Source organism: Convolutriloba macropyga, chromosome 8 (genome assembly GCF_964194025.1).
Source record: "Convolutriloba macropyga chromosome 8, txConMacr16.3, whole genome shotgun sequence".
NCBI lineage: Eukaryota > Metazoa > Xenacoelomorpha > Acoela > Convolutidae > Convolutriloba > Convolutriloba macropyga.
This window is the reverse complement of record NC_134475.1, coordinates 24174211-24193970: the sequence shown is the minus strand read 5'-3', so window position 1 is coordinate 24193970 and position 19760 is coordinate 24174211. Positions and strand designations below refer to the sequence as shown.

Below are 19760 nucleotides of genomic sequence, written 5' to 3'. Positions count from 1 at the left end.
CCTTTGTGTCTATGAGTTCTTCCGTGTTTATACCCTTGACGGTCAGTTTTAATGCGGTACCCTGCAAGCCGAGTCTAGCTGCGAGACTATCGGACACCCAAGACTTACTGCCAGCGGTATCGCATAAAACCAACGCCGTAGTACTAGTACCAGAAGATTTAGTAAGTTTCAGTTCCATGACCTGAAGGAGGCGGCCTTTGACATCCGTCACAGAAGACAAAGTGGTTGTTTTGCTTGGTTGTTGACCGGTAGACGGCCTACTGGTACCTGCGTTTGACTTCGAAGTATCGATGTTGTTGTGTGTTGAAGGTTTAGCTGGAAAAACCCTTTCAGCTCCGTGAAGTGAGGTGTTATGGGAGCTATTGCAACCATCTTTTCTACATTTACGGGGACTTGGGCATTGCCTAAATATGTGTTTGTCACGCAAACAAGAGAAACAGAGCTTTGCTTGAGCCACGACCTTGGTTCTCTGCGTCTTTTCCTTAAGGACACGGCTTTCCCACAGCCGGTGGCTGCCTTTGCATACAATGCAACTGGAGATTGATGTTGACGGCGAACTTTCTTGCGGCTTAAGATTACTCTTGTGTTGAGTATTTGCAGCAAATGCCTTTGATGCAACTTTTGACTTTGTTACTGGGTTGATGGTATCCTCAGTCCTTGCTTTAGTTGCGGTATTCTTCATTAAATCGTGCGCTTCAGCCTTCTCCTTTAACCAGTCATTGAAGTCCAGAAGAGTAGGTTGGACCAATGCTTTTTGACCGTGAATAGTGACCATGAATCCTTCATATTGGGTGGTAGCTTCTGTACGGCAGTGTTGAGAAGCGCAGCACTCCTTGAATCCGAATCATATGACAACGATTTAAATACCCCGGCAAGACTTGAAATGCACGCCGATTAGTTTATGATGTTATCACTATTGTGCATCTTCAATGGTGGAAAGCTCTTGAGTTTGTCCAAATGGGCACTTACGACCGCCTGTGGTTGGCCAAATTTACGTTCTATGGTCCTCAGTGCGTCTTTGTACATTACGCCGTAGTAGGCGAACTCAGCTATAGCTCTCTTAGCTTTACCTGTTACGAGGGTCTTAAGGTATGTCAATTTTATATCATCAGTTAAGGACTGAGAGTCAATTGCGCTTTTAAATTGACCATACCATTCGTGCCACTGTAGGGGATCCCCATTGTATTGGGACAACTTCCATTCGGGAAGCGGATCATTCCTCTTGCTAGTCAGGGCGTAAGTGAATGCCTTAATCAAGCTTGCACCTTCAGATGCTGGCGCTGGAGGCTTGGGATGCGGTGGGCCACCCCATCACAATGGTATCGGAGCAGTATGCCGGTATGTTGGATGTATAACCGGCGTGACAAAAGGTGGCGCGATGTTAGTAGTTGTACTAAAGGGGTTAACAGGGATGCTATAGGTTGCTGCGTGGTTACTATTAGGATTTTGTTGTGCATTCACTTGCAAGATGGAATGGTTGATGGCGGGGTTAGCTGTGCTTGGGGGTAGGTACGGTTGAACATTGTTAAAGACTTTAGTATTATTTGTCGCCTGGTTTACGTTTGGGGAAGTGTTCTGAGGAAAATGCCACAAATTTAAATCGGGGTTAGGGTTAAGAGGACGTTTCGGTGCGGTAATACACGGTACCGTGCGGGTTTGAGCTGAATGGTCAGTGTTTTGTTGCGGAGTGTTGGAGACGGGTAAGTATGTTGCTGTGCTTGCTGGAATGGGCGAGGGAATCACGGGAGGCTGCGGCATAAACAACTGTTGAGGCGGGATTACGGGTGGCTGGTTCACGAGTGGGTTTAGAGTTGGAAGGACATTATGCGGGGAATGGGCAATAGGAACTGGTGTTTGGTGTGGAATATTACTTTGAGATGGATTCTGTAGTTGCGGAACATGAGGCATCGACATATGTATTCACCAGGCACACTGGAGCTTTTCGGACCCAAGAAATTATGAACCTGCGGGTTTGTTGAAAAATCAGGTACAAACATGGAGTTCGTTGGTGCCATAACGGGTGATGGTGGTCGTCGAGGTTGCATAGGTGGCTGAGGTGGTGGGAGTGCGACAATTTGTACGTCGACGGGTACTTGGTTCACTTGGTTCACCTTACCACTGCCTGAGGGATTATGTGCCCGCTCAACCCTTTGATCACTGAGTGATTGCTGTAGTTGAGCCTGGAGGTATTCCCGATACAACGCTTCTTGCTGAGCAATAGAAATTGCAACTCCTGGCCTTGTGTACTGAGAAAGCATTTCAAGATGATTCAAAATACCGGCAACATTACTTGTGTTTTCTGGAGGATTACTAGGGGCAGTATCTTGAACAGGAGGGTCAGCGGTTGCTGAATCATGACGAGAAAAATTTAACTCACTTGCAGCAGTCAATGAATTACCTGCTGGAAAAGAGTTTATCCAATCCTGGACAAGTCTCTTACTTCTATCTGGTCCCCTATCTTTAAGCAATTTCAGTTCACTTGAGTGGTGACTAAACAAAGAATGATTATCCATTATTTCAGCCTCATCTAATTTAGCTGCAGCAACACGCTGGCGGTGGTCTTCCTCCAATTCTTGAAGTGCCATCTGCTCCATTTGCATTTCAAGCTCCTTTTTTCTTATGGCAATTTCGTGTTTTTGTTTAGCGAGGCACATGGCAGCTTGTTCTTGTTTTTCGACCTCTTCGCGTTTTAGTTTTGGCATGAGAAAGTCATGTTTACGCTGGCTGGACATTGATGATGTTGTTCGGCGTGAACTTCTCCTAGACTGCCCTTAAGGATTAACGCCCTCACATACGGTTTCACGGTCAGCAACTGTGTCAATATAGCTTCTAGCCGCGATCTTGAAATGGCTAACTTATCAATGTTGAGTAACTTTCAACCAAACACGTGGAATGAGGGTTATACCGAACCCAGATGACAACGACTTGATAATCAAGACGTCGAGGAGCCGAAAAGAAGTTACCGAGTAATGAATTACTCGGCGAAAGTGAGTAACCAAGTGGAAAGGGCGTCTAACGTGCTTGAAAGCAACGTAAGACTAAACAGGAATACAGGCAAACGGGGAAAGAGGACCAGGTGGACGAAGCACGATTAAACGGGAAACGAAGCGGACTGGGCGGGGGAAGGACGGGTGAACGGCGCACAACGAAACAGGAGACGGAACGGAACTGGCGAAAACGCGGGTAGGAAACAGGCGACGCAAGGGACGGGACGGAAACGCGGAATGAGCGACGCACGAAGAAACGGGAAACGAGACCGACAGGACGTAGGCGTTGAGCGAGTAGCGCGCAACGAAACGGAAAGGCGGGACGGAACGGGCGGGGGACAATTAAGCAACGAGCGGGGAGGCCGGGAAGTACTATGCTAACAAACCACAAAAACAAACTCAATCAAACAAACTAGCCGAAACTCAATCAAACAAACTCAATCAAACAAAACTCCAGAACGAACCTAAGTCACGCCCTAGGAAGGAGGAGAGATGCTACTGCTAGACAAACTAGCACAAGTCATTATGGGGTTTCATAAATACAAATAACAAGCTAAATTACGGCAAGGCAGATACTAAACGGATGAAAAGAGCAAGAAATTGACTAGCCGTAACTCCAGAATAAAGTTAAGTCACACACTAGCAATATTCAAACCTAAACAACTGATCAGCATACCAAGAATATTAAACAAACTGCAGCAAAAGTCAATAATATGCAGCGTTTTTGTAGTCTATGAAAGCTGGAAAAGTGAAGAAGCAATCTAGCCGTAACTCCAGAATAAACTTAAGTCACACCTTAGAAGGCAAAAAGACCAAACCAACTAACAATCAAACAGTTATACGCAAACATACAGCAGCAAAAATCAATATACTACAACAGGGAGCTAGTAAATAAGTAAGTTGAAAAAGTCCAGGAACCAACTAGTCGTAACTCTAGAACAAACTTAAGTCACACCTTAGAAAGCAACAAGACCAAAACAACCCACCAGCATACTAGCATAATTAACATACTGCAACGAACACAACATACTTCATCACATATGACAACATACTACAGCGAAATCCGGAAAAGTAGACGGAGAAACGAAAAGCGAAATTTTGGGAGAGCGACGTTATTGTGAAAAAAACGGAACACGGAGAATTGACGAGTGAAAGGAAAAAAAGGACGGGTACGAGACGTTACCTAAACGAGCGACGAAACAGAATTCTGGCAATTTGATAATTTTTTTGTAGGCCGGAGGTTTTGAATTTTTTCACAGATTATCTGTGTGTATTTAGTTTCACTCAATTGACTAACCTTCTAGTTGAAAAGTCAAAATTTCGACAAATTTTTCAAAATTTTATGCTTTTCTCAAATTTTTTCAAATTTTGTTCAATTGTTTTGCAAATTCTTGATTACGGACGGTAGTCCAGTAAACTGGACGGTTTTAAGCTTGAAAATACGGTTTATCAATATTCGGTATTGATTTTCTAAAGTTTCTAGAATTGTATCAAAATTGACCAAAAATTTTCAAAATTGGACAATTTAGCAGAATATTCTCTCAATTTTTTCTGTATCAGAGGTTATTTTTTGATTTACGAACCGAGTATATCATTTTTTTCGAATTTTCGGTAATTCGATCAAAAATTTTCAAAATCGATGTTTTTTCGTCTCAAAAACTATGTTTCTGGGTGTTAATGGTGACCGACTATTTTTTGAGCTGATACAGTTAAAGATCTTCTTAAGGCAATATGTCTCTAAGAAATTACTAATACTTCCCATTAGGGGTTGGGTCCTTGCCGTCTAAATTGGTATTTTGATCAATTTACTGGAGAAAAAATGTCCTGTTCTTACAGTTTTGAAAACTAACTTCAGGTCGTTGCGTAAGCTCAGGCCGCAAAATTTCAATGTTGAAAGCTAAGGAAACACCAGATGTCTGTTTTCAGAGGGAACATGCCTTTTTCATTCGGCTAGGTGAGAACATCCTTGCTGGCCACCCTCGGCTGTTCCGGCGCTTCTCCACTGTCTCCACTGTCAGTTGGAGCTTGTTGTGTAGACCACTTCCTTTGTGAGGGTTTTGGGGTATTCTCTCTGTTCCTCTCTTCCTATTGTGTTCATTTTTGTAAAAGGTGAGGCAGAATATGGCACGAGGGATAACACAGCTGGAGGTAGTCGCGTTCGTTCATTATTAATTCCGCTATCGATTTGCTGGCTCTATCCGATGCAGCATAGTGACTGTGTGGATCTGCTTCTTGAGCAGAATTAGAGGAACAGTGGATTTGATGCTGTTGTTCTTTCCTCTGGAGTCAGCTGTGAGCACTACTGGCAAATAAACAAGCAATCGAGTCCCTTGTGGGCGCCACTTGTAAAGGTGTAAAACCACTCTTTCGAAGATTCAATTTATCGTTCAAATCGATATAGTCAGTCTATACAAACAATATAAAGCAACGTTTCAACATTGTTAACGTATTAAGTCTAGTACGTACATAGCAACAAGTGGTTTTTTAGACGGCAATTTTTGATGCTCTTTTAGCCGGTATTTTGTCTGATAACGAATCAGTTCAATGCCAGTCACCATTTTTTACCAATGCATCCAAAAACCCGAAAATTACTGAGCCGAATCATGTCTTATTTGATAGGTCTTATGATTAGATTTACTTGAAATTATCTTATTTGCACTTTTTCCGAGCTTCGTACGTAAATTGGAACGAATTGTATGCGCATTTAAATACTCGATTCTGATTGGCTAAGAAAAATGACGCATTTTGATATATTACTCGCTTTACCCAGTAACATACAACCTGGGAATATGTTACAAACTTTGGTGATTCGAGAAATTTCAATATCGACTTGAATACATTTGTAGACGGTAAACAAATCGATTTTGATGGCGGGCCAAGTGATAGTGGTGATTTGTGACCGAAGTTTTTAATACATTATCGTGCTGCAAAACAAACAGTGGTATAATTTTTATTGTTTGACCTTCACTTAATTTGATTATGGGAACATTGATTAGGAAAAGCGTAATAAGTGAATTTATTAACAGTAATGTACTTTTTCTAAACACATGATCTCTAAGAAGCCGTCATGACCAACCAGGATGTTTAATCAACAGTTTTGGGCGAAAACTTTTATCAATACTACCCGGCCAAACTCATAATGACCCATTTGGTTGTTACTTCTTAAATGAATAGCAGGAAATGATTACCCACAACACAAACAACTAACGGACATAGATAAATCTTAGTAATTTTTTATTCAAAATGACGTTTTTTGAAACAGTAGAGTGTGATAAAAACTATCATTCTTAGAATTTGTCGTCGACAATTTCTCGTCACATTAAAACTCCAATTAGAATACAAAACACATTTGTTAAACGATGATGATTTCTTGAACAAACTTCCTTTCACAAACAACATAAATCAAAATAACAAAAACCGTAATTTGTGGTAATTTTAAGTTTGACATACTGAAATCAATTTTTCTCCATTGAGTATTTCAAATCAGTGACATCACGTGGTTAACAAATTTTAAATACTTTTCCTACGCGAACAAATACCAAAAAATTCTATTTTGCATGGATCATTTGATTGCAGACACTTTTTTAAAAAACATTCACCTTGAAAACTTAATTAGCAATCACTGTTCCCTTCTATTAGATCTCTGGGCTGCCATTGATTTTAAAAAAATTGAAAAAAAAAATTTCCTGCTCGTTCAGTTTTAAAAAATAGAGGATGTCCCAAAAGAGTTTTCAGATCTTAATTTTTGTTTTACATTCTACTATTGTCTATCATAATGTAGACAAAAATGGGCTCCAAGATCACTTATTCACCTGAAAAATAAAACAATTTTCCTTGAAAGATTTGCTCCAGAAAATTCAATTTTTAAAAACTGTTTTAAGCACCCGGTTTAAAAAGCAGACTTTCAAAAATGGATTACCCGTCCAACAGAAGTGTATAGATTTAAATACTTTTGGGCAAGAAAAAAATGGAGAAAACCCTTCCTAATGAGATTGCCTATTGTGAAAAAGAATCAATAGGTTTCTCAAACATCAAAAAATCTGTCAAGGCAAGTAAACATAGATTTATCGCCTGATAACTTTAATAACTTTTCTGCAAATAGGTGCAATTCAATTTGACAAAAATGAGTTGCATGAACCAACCGCAATAATAGTCTCAGGTGTTTTTGTTGCCCCAAAAACTGCTCCAAATGAAAAAATAATAACACTTATTTTAAAAAATACAATAGTTCAAAAAAATCAAAAATTCAAATCCATGATGGTTTAGGTAATAACCAACTGAAGATGTGTTTGACTGCACTTGGAGAACCTTTAGCTGAAATTTGTAACGAATGCTACTGCGAAGGCTATTATCCAATTTATTTTAAATTGCTAATGTTAAACTACTTTCCAAATGGGTGAACAAAAATGATGTTAATAGTTGCAGGCACATGACTTTTAGAGGTTGTGAGGATGACTTTTATTTTGAGGTTGTGTTTTTGAAAGAGTATTTTTCATTGGATACTTTTTTTGAATAAATAAAAACTGTTTGCAGAAAAAAAACATGAACTGTGGGATTTTTCTGGAAGTTTTATCATTTCTAATCGAAACTGTTTTGAAAAGAGTCAGCAATATGTTGAAATCAACTCTGTTTCCATTATAAAAATTTTTCAGAAAAAAATAAACGGCTTCTTTTTTTACAATTCATACTAGAAAAGCATAATTTCGGTCAACTGAAACGTTTGTAGTTCAAAGAATTCTGCTCTCAGTTTTTGAAATGTTTTTTTTTTTGAAGTGTCCAAAGATGTTTTGAAGAAAAGCAAAATTTATCACCCTTTAAGTTTTTTTAACGAGAACCTTTGTGTGTACAAAATGAAAACTAGAGAAAAGATAAACTTGCTGCTAGTGACGCGCTATCGGACAAACATAATAAGTTTTCAGCACGAAGAAGAATGAATTTCGTCTTCAAATTTGCAAAGTTTAATAACTTAATTCCGATAAACCTCAAGTCAATGTCAAACTCAGTAGTTTTCAATTCCTTTTTGACTGATTTCAAAACTAATTATGTATTCAAAGACAGAAACTTAATCGATCTTTTTAAATGCTTCTATCGATCTTTTATCTTTAAATGCTTCTAGCATTCGTTAAGCATTGTTCTCTGGGACACCTTTAAGGCGTTGAACTTTTCTTGGGATTGTTCCCTCCCGGCAGTTGATTTTTTTTCAATTACAATTGATCTGGTTAAATAATTCAACTGATGTGGAGACATCTATGCATGCTTCCGAATAAATTCTCAGTGCAGGTTTGTATGAAATAACTATTTTCCCTGATCAAAGGTTTAAAACTTTGTTCACTCTGCAGACGCAGGCCGCACAGGCATTTGGAAAAGATTGAAGTTAACGTGGACATAGCAATTGCTTGCTACCACATCTGTCTGGCTTCAGTTTGAGTTGCATAAATGATCCTCAGTCGTGTTTTCAGTTTTGTGGGCTGTCAAGTTTAAAAAGGGGAAAAATATTAAAATGAGAGAACCAATTTTGACGCCATAAAGAACGATTCAATCGCAATAGATTTGTCCAGTAAAATGTCAAATAAAGCTTGGCTTTGATTACCAATGTAGACAATTGCTCAAATTATCAGAATGGATTGCTGATTAAAAAGAGAGTGATTGTTGTGGGCGAAGAGAAACGTCAGCCATAAAAAAATAGTGACAAATTGCAATTGTTGTATATAATTGTTTCACAAAAAAATGCATACCACTATCTATTCGGGGCAACAAAAAATGAATTAAATTGTGGAATTTGTTTTTTTTGGTTTGCTGTCCTTATCTGTAATCATTGAAATTTTTACACTTTACTTAACCGTGATACTTAACCGTTGAAAATTGATGAGAAACCATAAAGTTCCGTTTCCAATTTCGTTTCCAAGTCATAGATATACCACTGTAAAAATGTTCATTAAAAAATAACGGAACCAAAAAATAAAAAAGCTCGTACCACTAAATATGTAATATCGATGAAATGATGATCCCAATTTAGTGGGGGGAGGAACTACATACTCAAATGGGTTTTTTTGGTCAGTCAAATTTAGCCGATCGATATATTCATCGAAGAGAGTTGTGAGTGGTATCATTAGAAATCTCGTTCAGCGCAGAATATAGATTTCAACTGATTGTTTGGAAATTTGGTTTTTCCAAGAAGCTATTGAGGTTTAAATTTGAGTGATCAATCGACACATTCTCGTTGTATTTGTTCACATTTTCCGTAATTTTACAATAATTTTTGCAAATTTTGCTGAAAATTGTCAAGCATAGTGTTTTTGTCGACAGTGTGTTGTTTTACTTCTACAGAAAGAAGAATGTTGTTGAATTGTTTCTTCCAATTTTTTGGCAAAATTTTTGGCTCAAATTTTCAAAATTGAAACAAAATACTTTTTTTTATAACAAATGACACAAAATATGCTTTTTCAGGCCATTTTATTTCATTTTGCCGGTATCACTTAGCTTAAAACTACTGACAGAAATTTAGTAAACTCAAGAAGGGGGTATTTTCACTTCGGCCTCATGTGAGAAGGCTCTGAATTTAAATTTTTTGCCGGCTTCTTTTAACTTATTTCGAGAAGTATCCAAAATGCATCATTTTTTGAAAAAAAACGACCTTTTTTTACCAAATTATCCGTATCAAGAATATTCGGAAGAGCTAGATTTTGGTTCGATGCAAAATCTAGGCTAATTTTGGTCTAATAGTAATTTTTGTGGTCTAAAAAATTCGGACTGTTTTTTCTACTTTTTTGGTGTTTTTTTATGTTAAATGCAGAACAGAACAATTTTATTCCGGATACATTAGTGGCTGCTTCAATTGGCTTCCCAAAGATTTTGATTGAAATCTCTAAAGATTTTGAATGAAACCCTAATTTTTTTGTCGAAAGCTTATGGTCATTTTGATTTTTGAAGGCACACTTGTTTTCAAATTAAACAAGGGATTATTGAGCTTTGCCAAATTTTGATTACCGTGTGGCTTAAAGTCAGCAATTACAAGTCGTACTGAATTTCTAAGAGATAAAAATTTAATGTCTATTGCCGATTTTGTGTTTTAAGTAATGAGTAAAGTTTTCGGCTTTAATACTATGAGATTTCATAAAGATTTTTCGACTTTTGAACTTTTTCACTGATTTGAGATTCTTTTTTTGTCTTTGCGCATTATTGTGACGTCAGATGTCAAATTGTTTGCGTTTAGAATGGCATGTATATCATTTCTTTCAGTGAATGCATTTTGGTTTTAACGGCTTCGACGCAGTCTCAAAGCAGAGTCTATTATTTTTAATTTAATTTAAATTTTGTCTTTGTTTGTTTTTTTTGTTTTCGTATGAAAAATTCAGGTTGACAGCAGGTTCTAGGGGCAGTCTAAACAACAAAACTCATTTTTACTTATTACAGATAATAGCTAAAATTTTCCATGACTTTGAAATCAAATGCTTTTAAAAAAAGGTTGTTTTTTTCTTTATTTTGATCTTTGTTGCTTTTTTGTCTGTTGTTACCTCGTGACAATAACTACAGATTGCATTTAAATTTATTGATTTTGAACAACAGCAGAATTAAACAAATTTAACGTTTTGGTGCATTGCTTATTGATATAACGGCTTGAACACTTGTTTTTCGATTATTAATTATTTCAATTTTCAATTTGTCTTTAATTTTCATTCTTTTTGTAGACCTGTGACAAATTCTGTATAATGAAAGATTTCAATGGATTTTTTAAACAAAAAATGGTTGTTTTGACGTATTTCATTTCACAGTAACTTTTTTTTGACTTGGAAATTAATTGTTTTTGAAACTTTTTTTTCTTTTGCCATTTTTTGCTGTTTTCGTCTCGTTGTTGGCTAGTCTCATTATTTAGCAATTACCTACCACACTATTGGCGTTCAACAAAATTGAAATTGATTAGCCTTTTTTTATTTTCTATGGAATAGATTATGGTTTTTGACGGGTTCGGCTCACCGTTTGTTTGCAAAAATTAATAGGACTTTTTTTTCATCTGTATTTGTCGTTTGTTTTGTAGACGTAAATCATATTCTGGATAATGACAAATCTCATTGATTTCTTATGGAGTTATGATTAAACATGAATCTAATTGAAGATTTCACTTGAAATCTAATGGTTTTAATTATTTGAAATTTTTTAATTTCGAAAAATAAAAACGAATTTTTTAACACTGGCGTTTTTGTTTTTTAAGTCTACTTGTTACCCAATCTCAATAAAGACCGCTGCCGTGTTTTTTAGTGATTTTGTGGTGAATTATTTTAGCTAAGGTTTTATTGAACTCAATTGTGACTTTGATATTAGGTATTTTTTCAAAAAAGGTAAGCTTTGAATTTTGGATGTAATTAATGGTTCTTGTCGTTAAACAGTTTTGTTGTTTTTTGTATCTCGTAGTCTTAATAATGACAGGTATCATTGTTCCTCTCAGGTTGCATTATTCATTTTAATAAGCAATTTTCATAAGTGATTCGAGTGGGAAGCAATTTTTTTTATACAAGAATAATTTTTGAAAAATATTTGTATTTTTGAACACAAACATTATTCATTATTTGTGGCTTAGTTTTAAGCTTTTCGTCTTGAAACACAAGACGAATATCATAAAACTAGGCCAAAATCTAGCCACTAGTAACCCATTTCCATACTGAATTAGCTATGTTTTTCTTATATGGAATAGGCTCCGTTAGCACCGTAAGGTTTTGGAAAAGATGGGAAGAGGCAAGTTTGTTTTGACTTCTGGGTAGCCAAAACACACCTGTCTCCAACAGCGGAATTCTGAACGCATATTAAAACAGTTAGTTCGGATCAAAATAGTTCTCTGTATGATTGGTTGATTGATTGTCGTGTACTATGGTCACCAGGAAAACTGGAGAAACGTCTTGTTCAAATATCTACAACGGAAGATTTCGTATTTGTAAGATGCCCCTTGACATTTGTAAAATTTTTTGCCTTTAAAGTTAAGGTCTATAGCATAAATTTCAATAATTTTTCCCAGCAATTTTCCTGATTTCGAGTATCATTGATCAAAAACGACGCCAGGGTATCGAAAACGAACAAACTTGCCATGTCGAAGAAGCCGTGCATCAATCTTTTGTTTATAGACAGCGTTTCTCGAACAGTCATGTATTATTCTTGGCCGAAGATTATCAGTCTGCTGAGAACGTTTTCGGCTAGTACAGAACAAAAAGTATTTGAATACAAATTGTTCCACAGCATTGACACGGACACAATATCACTCATGTACCGTCTGTTCAATGGGCCGAACAACACAACAAAGGTGGCATTGAATTTTGGATATAATTAATGGTTCTTGTTGTCAAATGTTTTGTTGTTCTCATAGACTTAATTACGACAGGTCTCATTGTCCCTCTAAGTTTGCATTAATCACATTAATAAGGGATTTGAGTTGGAAGCAATTTTTCTTTTTCATACAAAAAGAATTTGTGAAAAAAGTGTATTTTGAACTCAAGCATTTTTCATTATTTGCGGCCTAGTTTTATGCTTTTCGTCCTGTAACACAAGACGAATAGCATAGAACTAGGCCAAAATTCCTGCCATTAGTAATCGATTTCCATACTGAACTAGCTATGTTTTTCGTATATGGAATGAGCTCCGTTAGCTCCGTAAGGTTTTGGAAAAGAGGGGAAGAGGCAAGTTTGTTTTGACTTCTGGGTAGCCAAAACACACCTGTCTCCAACAGCGGAATTCTGAACGCATATTAAAACAGTTAGTTCGGATCAAAATAGTTCTCTGTATGATTGGTTGACTGATTGTCGTGTACTATGGTCACCAGGAAAACTGGAGAAACATCTTGTTCAAATATCTACAAAGGAAGATTTCGTATTTGTAAGATGCCCCTTGACATTTGTAAAAATTTTTGCCTTCAGAGTTAGTGTCTATAGCATAAATGTCATTAATTTTGCCCAGCAAATTTTCTGATTTCAAAAATCATTGATCAAAAACGACGCCAGGGTATCGAAAACGAACAAACTTGCCATGTCGAAGAAACCGAGCGTCAATCTTTTATTTATAGACATTGTTTCTCGAACAGTCATGTATTATTCTTGGCCGAATTTTATCAGTCTGCTGAGAACGTTTTCGGCTAGTACAGAACTAAGAGTATTTGAATACAAATTGTTCCACAGCATTGACACGGACACAATATCACACATGTACCGTCTGTTTAATGGGCCGAACAACACAACAAATGTGGCATTGATTTTTGGATGTAATTAATGGTTCTTGTTGTCAAATGTTTTTTTGTTCTCATAGAATTAATTATGACAGGTCTCATTGTCCCTCTAAGGTTGCGTTAATCACTTTAATAAGGGATTTGAGTTGGAGGCAATTTTTTTATTCATACAAGAATAATTTGTGAAAAAAGTGTATTTTGAACTCAAGCATTTTTCATTATTTGCGGCCTAGTTTTATGCTTTTCGTCCTGTAACACAAGACGAATAGCATAGAACTAGGCCAAAATTCCTGCCATTAGTAATCGATTTCCATACTAAATTAGTTATGTTTTTCGTATATGGAATGAGCTCCGTTAGCACCGTAAGGTTTTGGAAAAGAGGGGAAGAGGCACGTTTGTTTTGACTTTTGGGTAGCCAAAACACACCTGTCTCAACAGCGGAATTCTGAACTCATATTAAAACAGTTAGCTCGGATCAAAATAGTTCCTTGATTGATTGGTTGATTGATTGTCGTGTACTATGGGCACCAGGAATACTAGAAATTATTTTTGAATTAAATTTGTGTTTTTGAAAATTTTCTCTCTTCCTCATTTTGTAGAAATTTAAACAAAAAATGTAGATGAACGTGGTCGGAACATTATTTGCAAACGCGCATTACCAAGGATCTTTGTTTATATTCATTGTCTCCTTGTACTAAACTTTTTAGATAAACAAACTTCTGATAGCGCAAACTCAACTTTAATATTGAAATTTCAACCAGCATTGTAAAATTATCAGAATGAATTGCTGGTTGAAAAAGAATGATTTATGTGGGCACGCAGAAATGTCAGCCATAAAGCAATGAGCTGCAAATTGTTTTTGGGATTATATTTGTTTCACAAAGAATTCGCAACTATCTATTCAGGGCCTTTGACTTTCTTGTGAGTAGCTGTATTCATTGGATTTTTCACATTTCTGTGCAATAACTGACAACTGCTCATTAAAAATAGAGTAATCAAAAAGTTCTCTTCAATTTTCAACTATTTCGTTTCCAAATCGTAGATTAGATTTGTATTTCCAAAGGCTGTATAAAAAGTACAATGCATTGGTACAAACAGCGTTTGAGAGACATTCAAATAGGCCAGAACCTGTCGAGTGATGTCTGCCTTCAAGAAAAAACGTAAAACATATACTAGCGTAAAAAGTTTCATTAAACAAGAATAAACACAGAAAAGTAGATGGCCCGTGAGACAGAATTTGCAATAATTATGTGATTATGAGGCCTCGAAAATAAGTTTTTATCTATTAGCACAAATTTCTGATTCAGCTAATTATTGAGCCGAATATCTTATTTGCTTCTTTTTAATGTTCAATTTAAACAATAAAAGAAAACAAAAAGAAGAACAAACTTAACATTTTTCAATTTCTATTTACAAGTTGCCACCTCAATAAACATTCATTTTAACTGAGTGAGTGTTATAATTAGCGTTTCTGTAGGAAATTATACGTCATGAGGTACGAATTAAAACTGGTGCATGCCATGTAAAGTAAGAGAAGGGCAAAGAACAAAAACAAAATCTCATTAAATCAATCTCCTTAAATTCCCACCAATTGTTTTCCACAGAACTTCATGTGATAATGAATCTGTTTTGTTATTGACTGCACACAAGACATCCATTCATCACGATGAATATCAATTAAATCGTAGAAGAACAAGAGTGAAGAAAATGACTGCAAAAAATTGTGAACAAAACCAGAACATTGTTCTAAACAAGCAAAGGAACATGAAAACTTATTATACAAATAAGTCCCCTAAATAGTCTGAAAACTTGTGAGACGAAATTGATGCCCAAATTTGACCAATTCCAGTCAGTTTTTTGTGCGAAAACAATTTTGAAATGACATGAATCAAATCAAAAGGTTCGGAACAGCTAAGAAAATGATATACAGAATTACCCCACCAATCCATCACCAACGCAGACACGCACGTAGACCGCTAAATTTCTACAACGATTAAATGAAAAAATCTGGAAAGCTACTGCGAAGTCCACTTTTTCGTAAAATGTAACAAGACGAATACCATAAAACTAGGCCAAAATGCCTACCGTTATTAATGCGATTGCTATACTGAATTAGCTATGTTATTCGTATACGAAACGAGCTCCGTTAGTACCGTAAGATTTTGGAAAAGAGGGGAAGAGGCAAGTTTGTTTTGACTTTTGGGTAGCCAAAACACACCTGTCTCTATAACAGCGGAATTCTGAACTCATATTAACACAGTTAGCTCGGATTAAAATAGTTCTCTGTATGATTGGTTGATTGATTGTCGTGTACTATGGTCACCAGGAAAACTGGAAAAGCGTCTTGTTCAAATATCTACAAAGGAAGATTTCGTCTTTGTAAGATGCGCCTTAACATTTGTAAAATTCTTTGCATTCAAACTTAGTGGTTATAGCCTAGATGTCAATCGTTCTGCACAACAGCTATTCTCATTTCAAAAAGCGTTGATCAAAAATGACGCCAGGGCATCGAAAACGAACAAACTTGCCATGTCGAAGAAACCGAGCATCAATCTTTTATTTATAGACAGCGTTTCTCGAACAATCATGTATTATGCTTGGCCGAAAGTTATCAGTCTGCTAAGAAGGCTTTCGGCTAGTAAAGATCGAAAAGTATTTGAATACAAATTGTTCCAAAGCATTGACACGGGCACAATATCACACATGTACCGGCTGTTCAATGGGCCGAATGACACAACAAAGGTGGCTGAGGATGAGTTTCTTCAGTCAATGGGAAAGCATTTCTTCAGAAAAATGAAAGAGAGTGGTTACATGACTTCATTCTCACGTGACATCTGCTACGCTGACCAATATCGCTCTCAAAAGAGATACGATTTTCAAAGGTATCGTTTCTCTAAGTTTGGTTACTATAGCTTATGAGTTTTTTCCAAGTTCCAGCCGATTTGATTTTTTTCATACTAATTATTAAAAAATCAGGATAAAAATTCATTGTGTTCAGGGAGAATTCAGAATCTGAGATTCATGATATTCAGAAAAATCTCAGATTTTTACTCTGAAATTTACCATGAAATGTCTAACAAGGCGACTCGGTAATGTGCAATTGCACATAAGGTTCCGACCCCCTCCAAAGCAAATATAGCCTCCAAAGCAAATAACTCAGTGGTGGAGTGAATAATGGTAGATTAGAGTGATGAGATGTGCAAATATTAAGAAAGCGAGTCAAGACGAACAGCAAAATCAAACAACCATAACAAAAATTAATTACATCAAAAACTTCATGTCCGTTTTAAAAAACAAAACTTAATAACCAAATCAAAATAGCGTCAGATAAAACTGATATTAAACAAAATAACTTTTAATTCACGAGAAAAGGTATGGGACTACTCAATAAAAAGGTTTGGTAACAATTAGACAATAAAGAACAAAAACAGTAAAATTGTAAACTTCGATTATTTTTTTAAACAATTAATTTCAAATTAATGAAAACCTTTTGAAATCAACTAAAATATCCCATAGATGCACGACTGCCAATTCTTCCATAGAATGAATTAAGAGCTATCGGTATTCAATTTTTTATGCGGTTACAAAAAGAACAACAAATAGACAACGAACAAAAAATCAATTAAAACTTGGCAGAAAACGCCTTCGAAACCGTAAAGCCATACTGTGGCCATCAAAATATGTTCGACTGCACTTTCTGCGAGCATCGATGATGTATTATGTTACCTCTCATTAATGAAGCTAGGTAACGAGTAGATAAAAATGAAACAAATGCAAAATTAATTAACACCTTATTTTTTTTTTCGAAAAAAATACTTCCAAAGATATGAACGCGATTAATCACAGAATGAAATAATAAAATAGGTACATTTGTTCTTCCAAACTAAGGCCTTGAGAATTTAAATTATCCAGAATATGTCTGACGTCTAAAAAAAAGGTCAAATGTGACAAAATTCAAAATTAATATACTTTTTTTCCGTGTCGAAGCCTGTAAAGTCAACGCACTCTTTAAAAACATTGGATTGTGTGACACCAATCCCGATTGAAACCTTCCCATGACACTAAGATTGTCATATTTGGTTTGTAACGAACGAGACTAGATAACAAACCGACCATAAAAGGAGCAAAATTGTGAATTTACAAAGTGTCTCTTTTTAATATATAGAACAATTGTTTTCAGATTCATGAAATCCATCAACTATCTACTAATATCAGAAAATCGGATCATCTATTCTTCCATGAAGAACCAATGAAACCGGGTCATTGTACTGGAATTTTCATACGACTAAAAAGACAAAGTAAAAAGGACATCTAAAGACAAAAATTAAAAAGTTCAAATAAATTCTTGGAGAAAGTAGTGTCGAAGCAGTTAAATTCAGAATCTATTTCTCCAAGGATTTTAATATTATCAATTGCGCCTTAGTTCGAAAGCTTATGAGGTTATATACGAACTGTCAATAACGTGATAATGTGACAAAACTAGAAAACGTGAAAAATGGGCAAGTACCTTAAAAAAATTTAAAAAATGTGAATTCTAGTACTATCAAAGCCTGAAAAACATAAGTTAAGGCGTAAAACCGCAATAAAGATTGAATTTGATTTCAATAGAAAGAAGAAGCATTCTTTCATTGCTGACAATAAGCTACAAGTTGACCAAATAAAGAGAGAAATAGAGGCAAAGTTCAATAAGTCATTATTTATTTAAATATAAAATAATTTAAAAGTCAAAACAACCTTAAGCTCTTAAGTAATCAATTAGATACAACAATGTGCAGCTATTTAGGAATCCAATTGTAACTATCATTAGTGAGTTTTGGTTTGAAATGTTCTGTTATTTAATTAAGGTAGAAAAGATCAATTTTTCTTAAATAAAAAAGACAGACTGATTCCAATCCGAATTATTTTTGGACTATACCAGTCCAAGATTGGTCAAAAAAAATAGCTCAGCTAATATTGTTTGTCTATTAGGATCATAGATATTCTAGATATTGATATTTTGTTAGTTAAGAACTCAAAAATAGATGCTGCGTTTTTGATAATCAACGAATAAATTTAGCAAAAAACGGCAAATTTTTTAATTACAGAGCACTCTCAACAGAATTTGAAGTTCAAAAAGTCCCATTTTGAATCTAAAATGATTATGTTAGTGGTGTTGGGTTCTGTACATCCTGTAGATCCTGTAAATTTAACAAACTGGACTAAGGAAACTTTTTTCGTGCTGTTTTTGATGAAAAATTCTTAAACTTGAAATATTTAGCCAGAATTTTTGACAAAAAATTTTAAAAAATAGCCTACAATAAAGTTTTTTGTCTTTACAAATAAAATTCAACATTAAAAAAAAATTAACAAATTTTAGCAAAATTGGCGAAGTTTTAGTCAAAAATTCCGGAAAATGTGAAAAATATCTCACCGGAATATCTCTATTTTCTCAAAATTTAAAACCTCGATAACTCCCTGTAAAAAACGAAAATTGAAAAAAATCTTTTTAATTTCATATTCTACGCTGGACAAGCTTTCTAATGATACCAGTCTCAACTCTCTACGATGAATATATCGATCGGCCAAAATTGACTGAACAAAAAAAACCCATTTGAGTATATAGTTCCTTCCCCCTCAAGAGGGGTCGGAACAATAAGTGCCCTGATAAGAAAAAAATAGAATGAATTTATTATGATTCAGTACTGATTTTTAATGGAACTCAGGCCCGGGATGTTCAACAAGCGTCCTATAAGAATACCCTTGTTGGGAGGTCGACCTAAGAAACGACCGACTGTTGTCGACTGATATTGGGCATGAAAAGTTCGAGATTGACCCCGGGGACCCGAAGTAGTTGAGATGGACGATAGGTTGATCCAAACTATCTTTGAAAAGACCACAAGAAAGATATATTGGTTCAGAAAAAAATTTGGCAGGCGGTCATTACGCGGGTCGTCAAGGATGTAAGCAATTCAGGTTGAGAAGTATCCCAAATCTCGACTTTATTGGACTTTACTAAGCATTTCATAAATTCGACCTCTCGACTATTTGAATACAAAAAATGGCACGTTATTTTTTACAACCCATTTCTTAGTCGTTCAAAATCTTGAATTATTATAGGTTCTCTATGCTTCTGCAACATAAGAAAGATCTGGAGCTGGATGATATGGGCGTCTCTGCTTCAATCTGCCAAATGTTGGAGTCTTCAACGGGACGATGGAATATGCTGTATGAATATGAGAAGTGTTTCAATGGTCAGCGGATCACCCATCACCAGTTGAACCAACTTCACAACACCCAGAAGTACTGGTACTCCAAGGGTCTCAAGTTCTTCACTATGATGGAGACAAATATGGCTCACAACGACCATTTCACACACATTAAACACCTGGATGCGTCGATGGCTTATTATTTGCACCAAGTCACTTCAGACATGAATGATGTCATGAGTATAGGTTACGTCACTCTTTGTAGGTCACTGAGAATTTTCTATATCAACACAGAGAACCTCGAAAAGTTCCAGATATTAGCCAGATTTTTGAAGCACCTTTTGAAGCATAACTCAACCATTATGAATAAAAAGACACTGTGCA

At 35.8% G+C, this 19760-nt stretch overlaps 1 protein-coding gene across 3 annotated transcripts in view; it reads left to right on the top strand.

Annotated features, from left to right (window-relative positions):
* Positions 1-19760, top strand: part of LOC142344608 (uncharacterized) — an 81350-nt gene that overhangs the window by 19708 nt on the left and 41882 nt on the right. For all 3 annotated transcript variants that reach the window (XM_075396408.1, XM_075396407.1, XM_075396406.1), the window contains exons 4-5: positions 15518-16073; positions 19288-19622. In XM_075396408.1, the coding sequence (XP_075252523.1) occupies positions 15518-16073; positions 19288-19622 (891 nt within the window). The remainder of the gene's footprint in view (positions 1-15517; positions 16074-19287; positions 19623-19760) is intronic.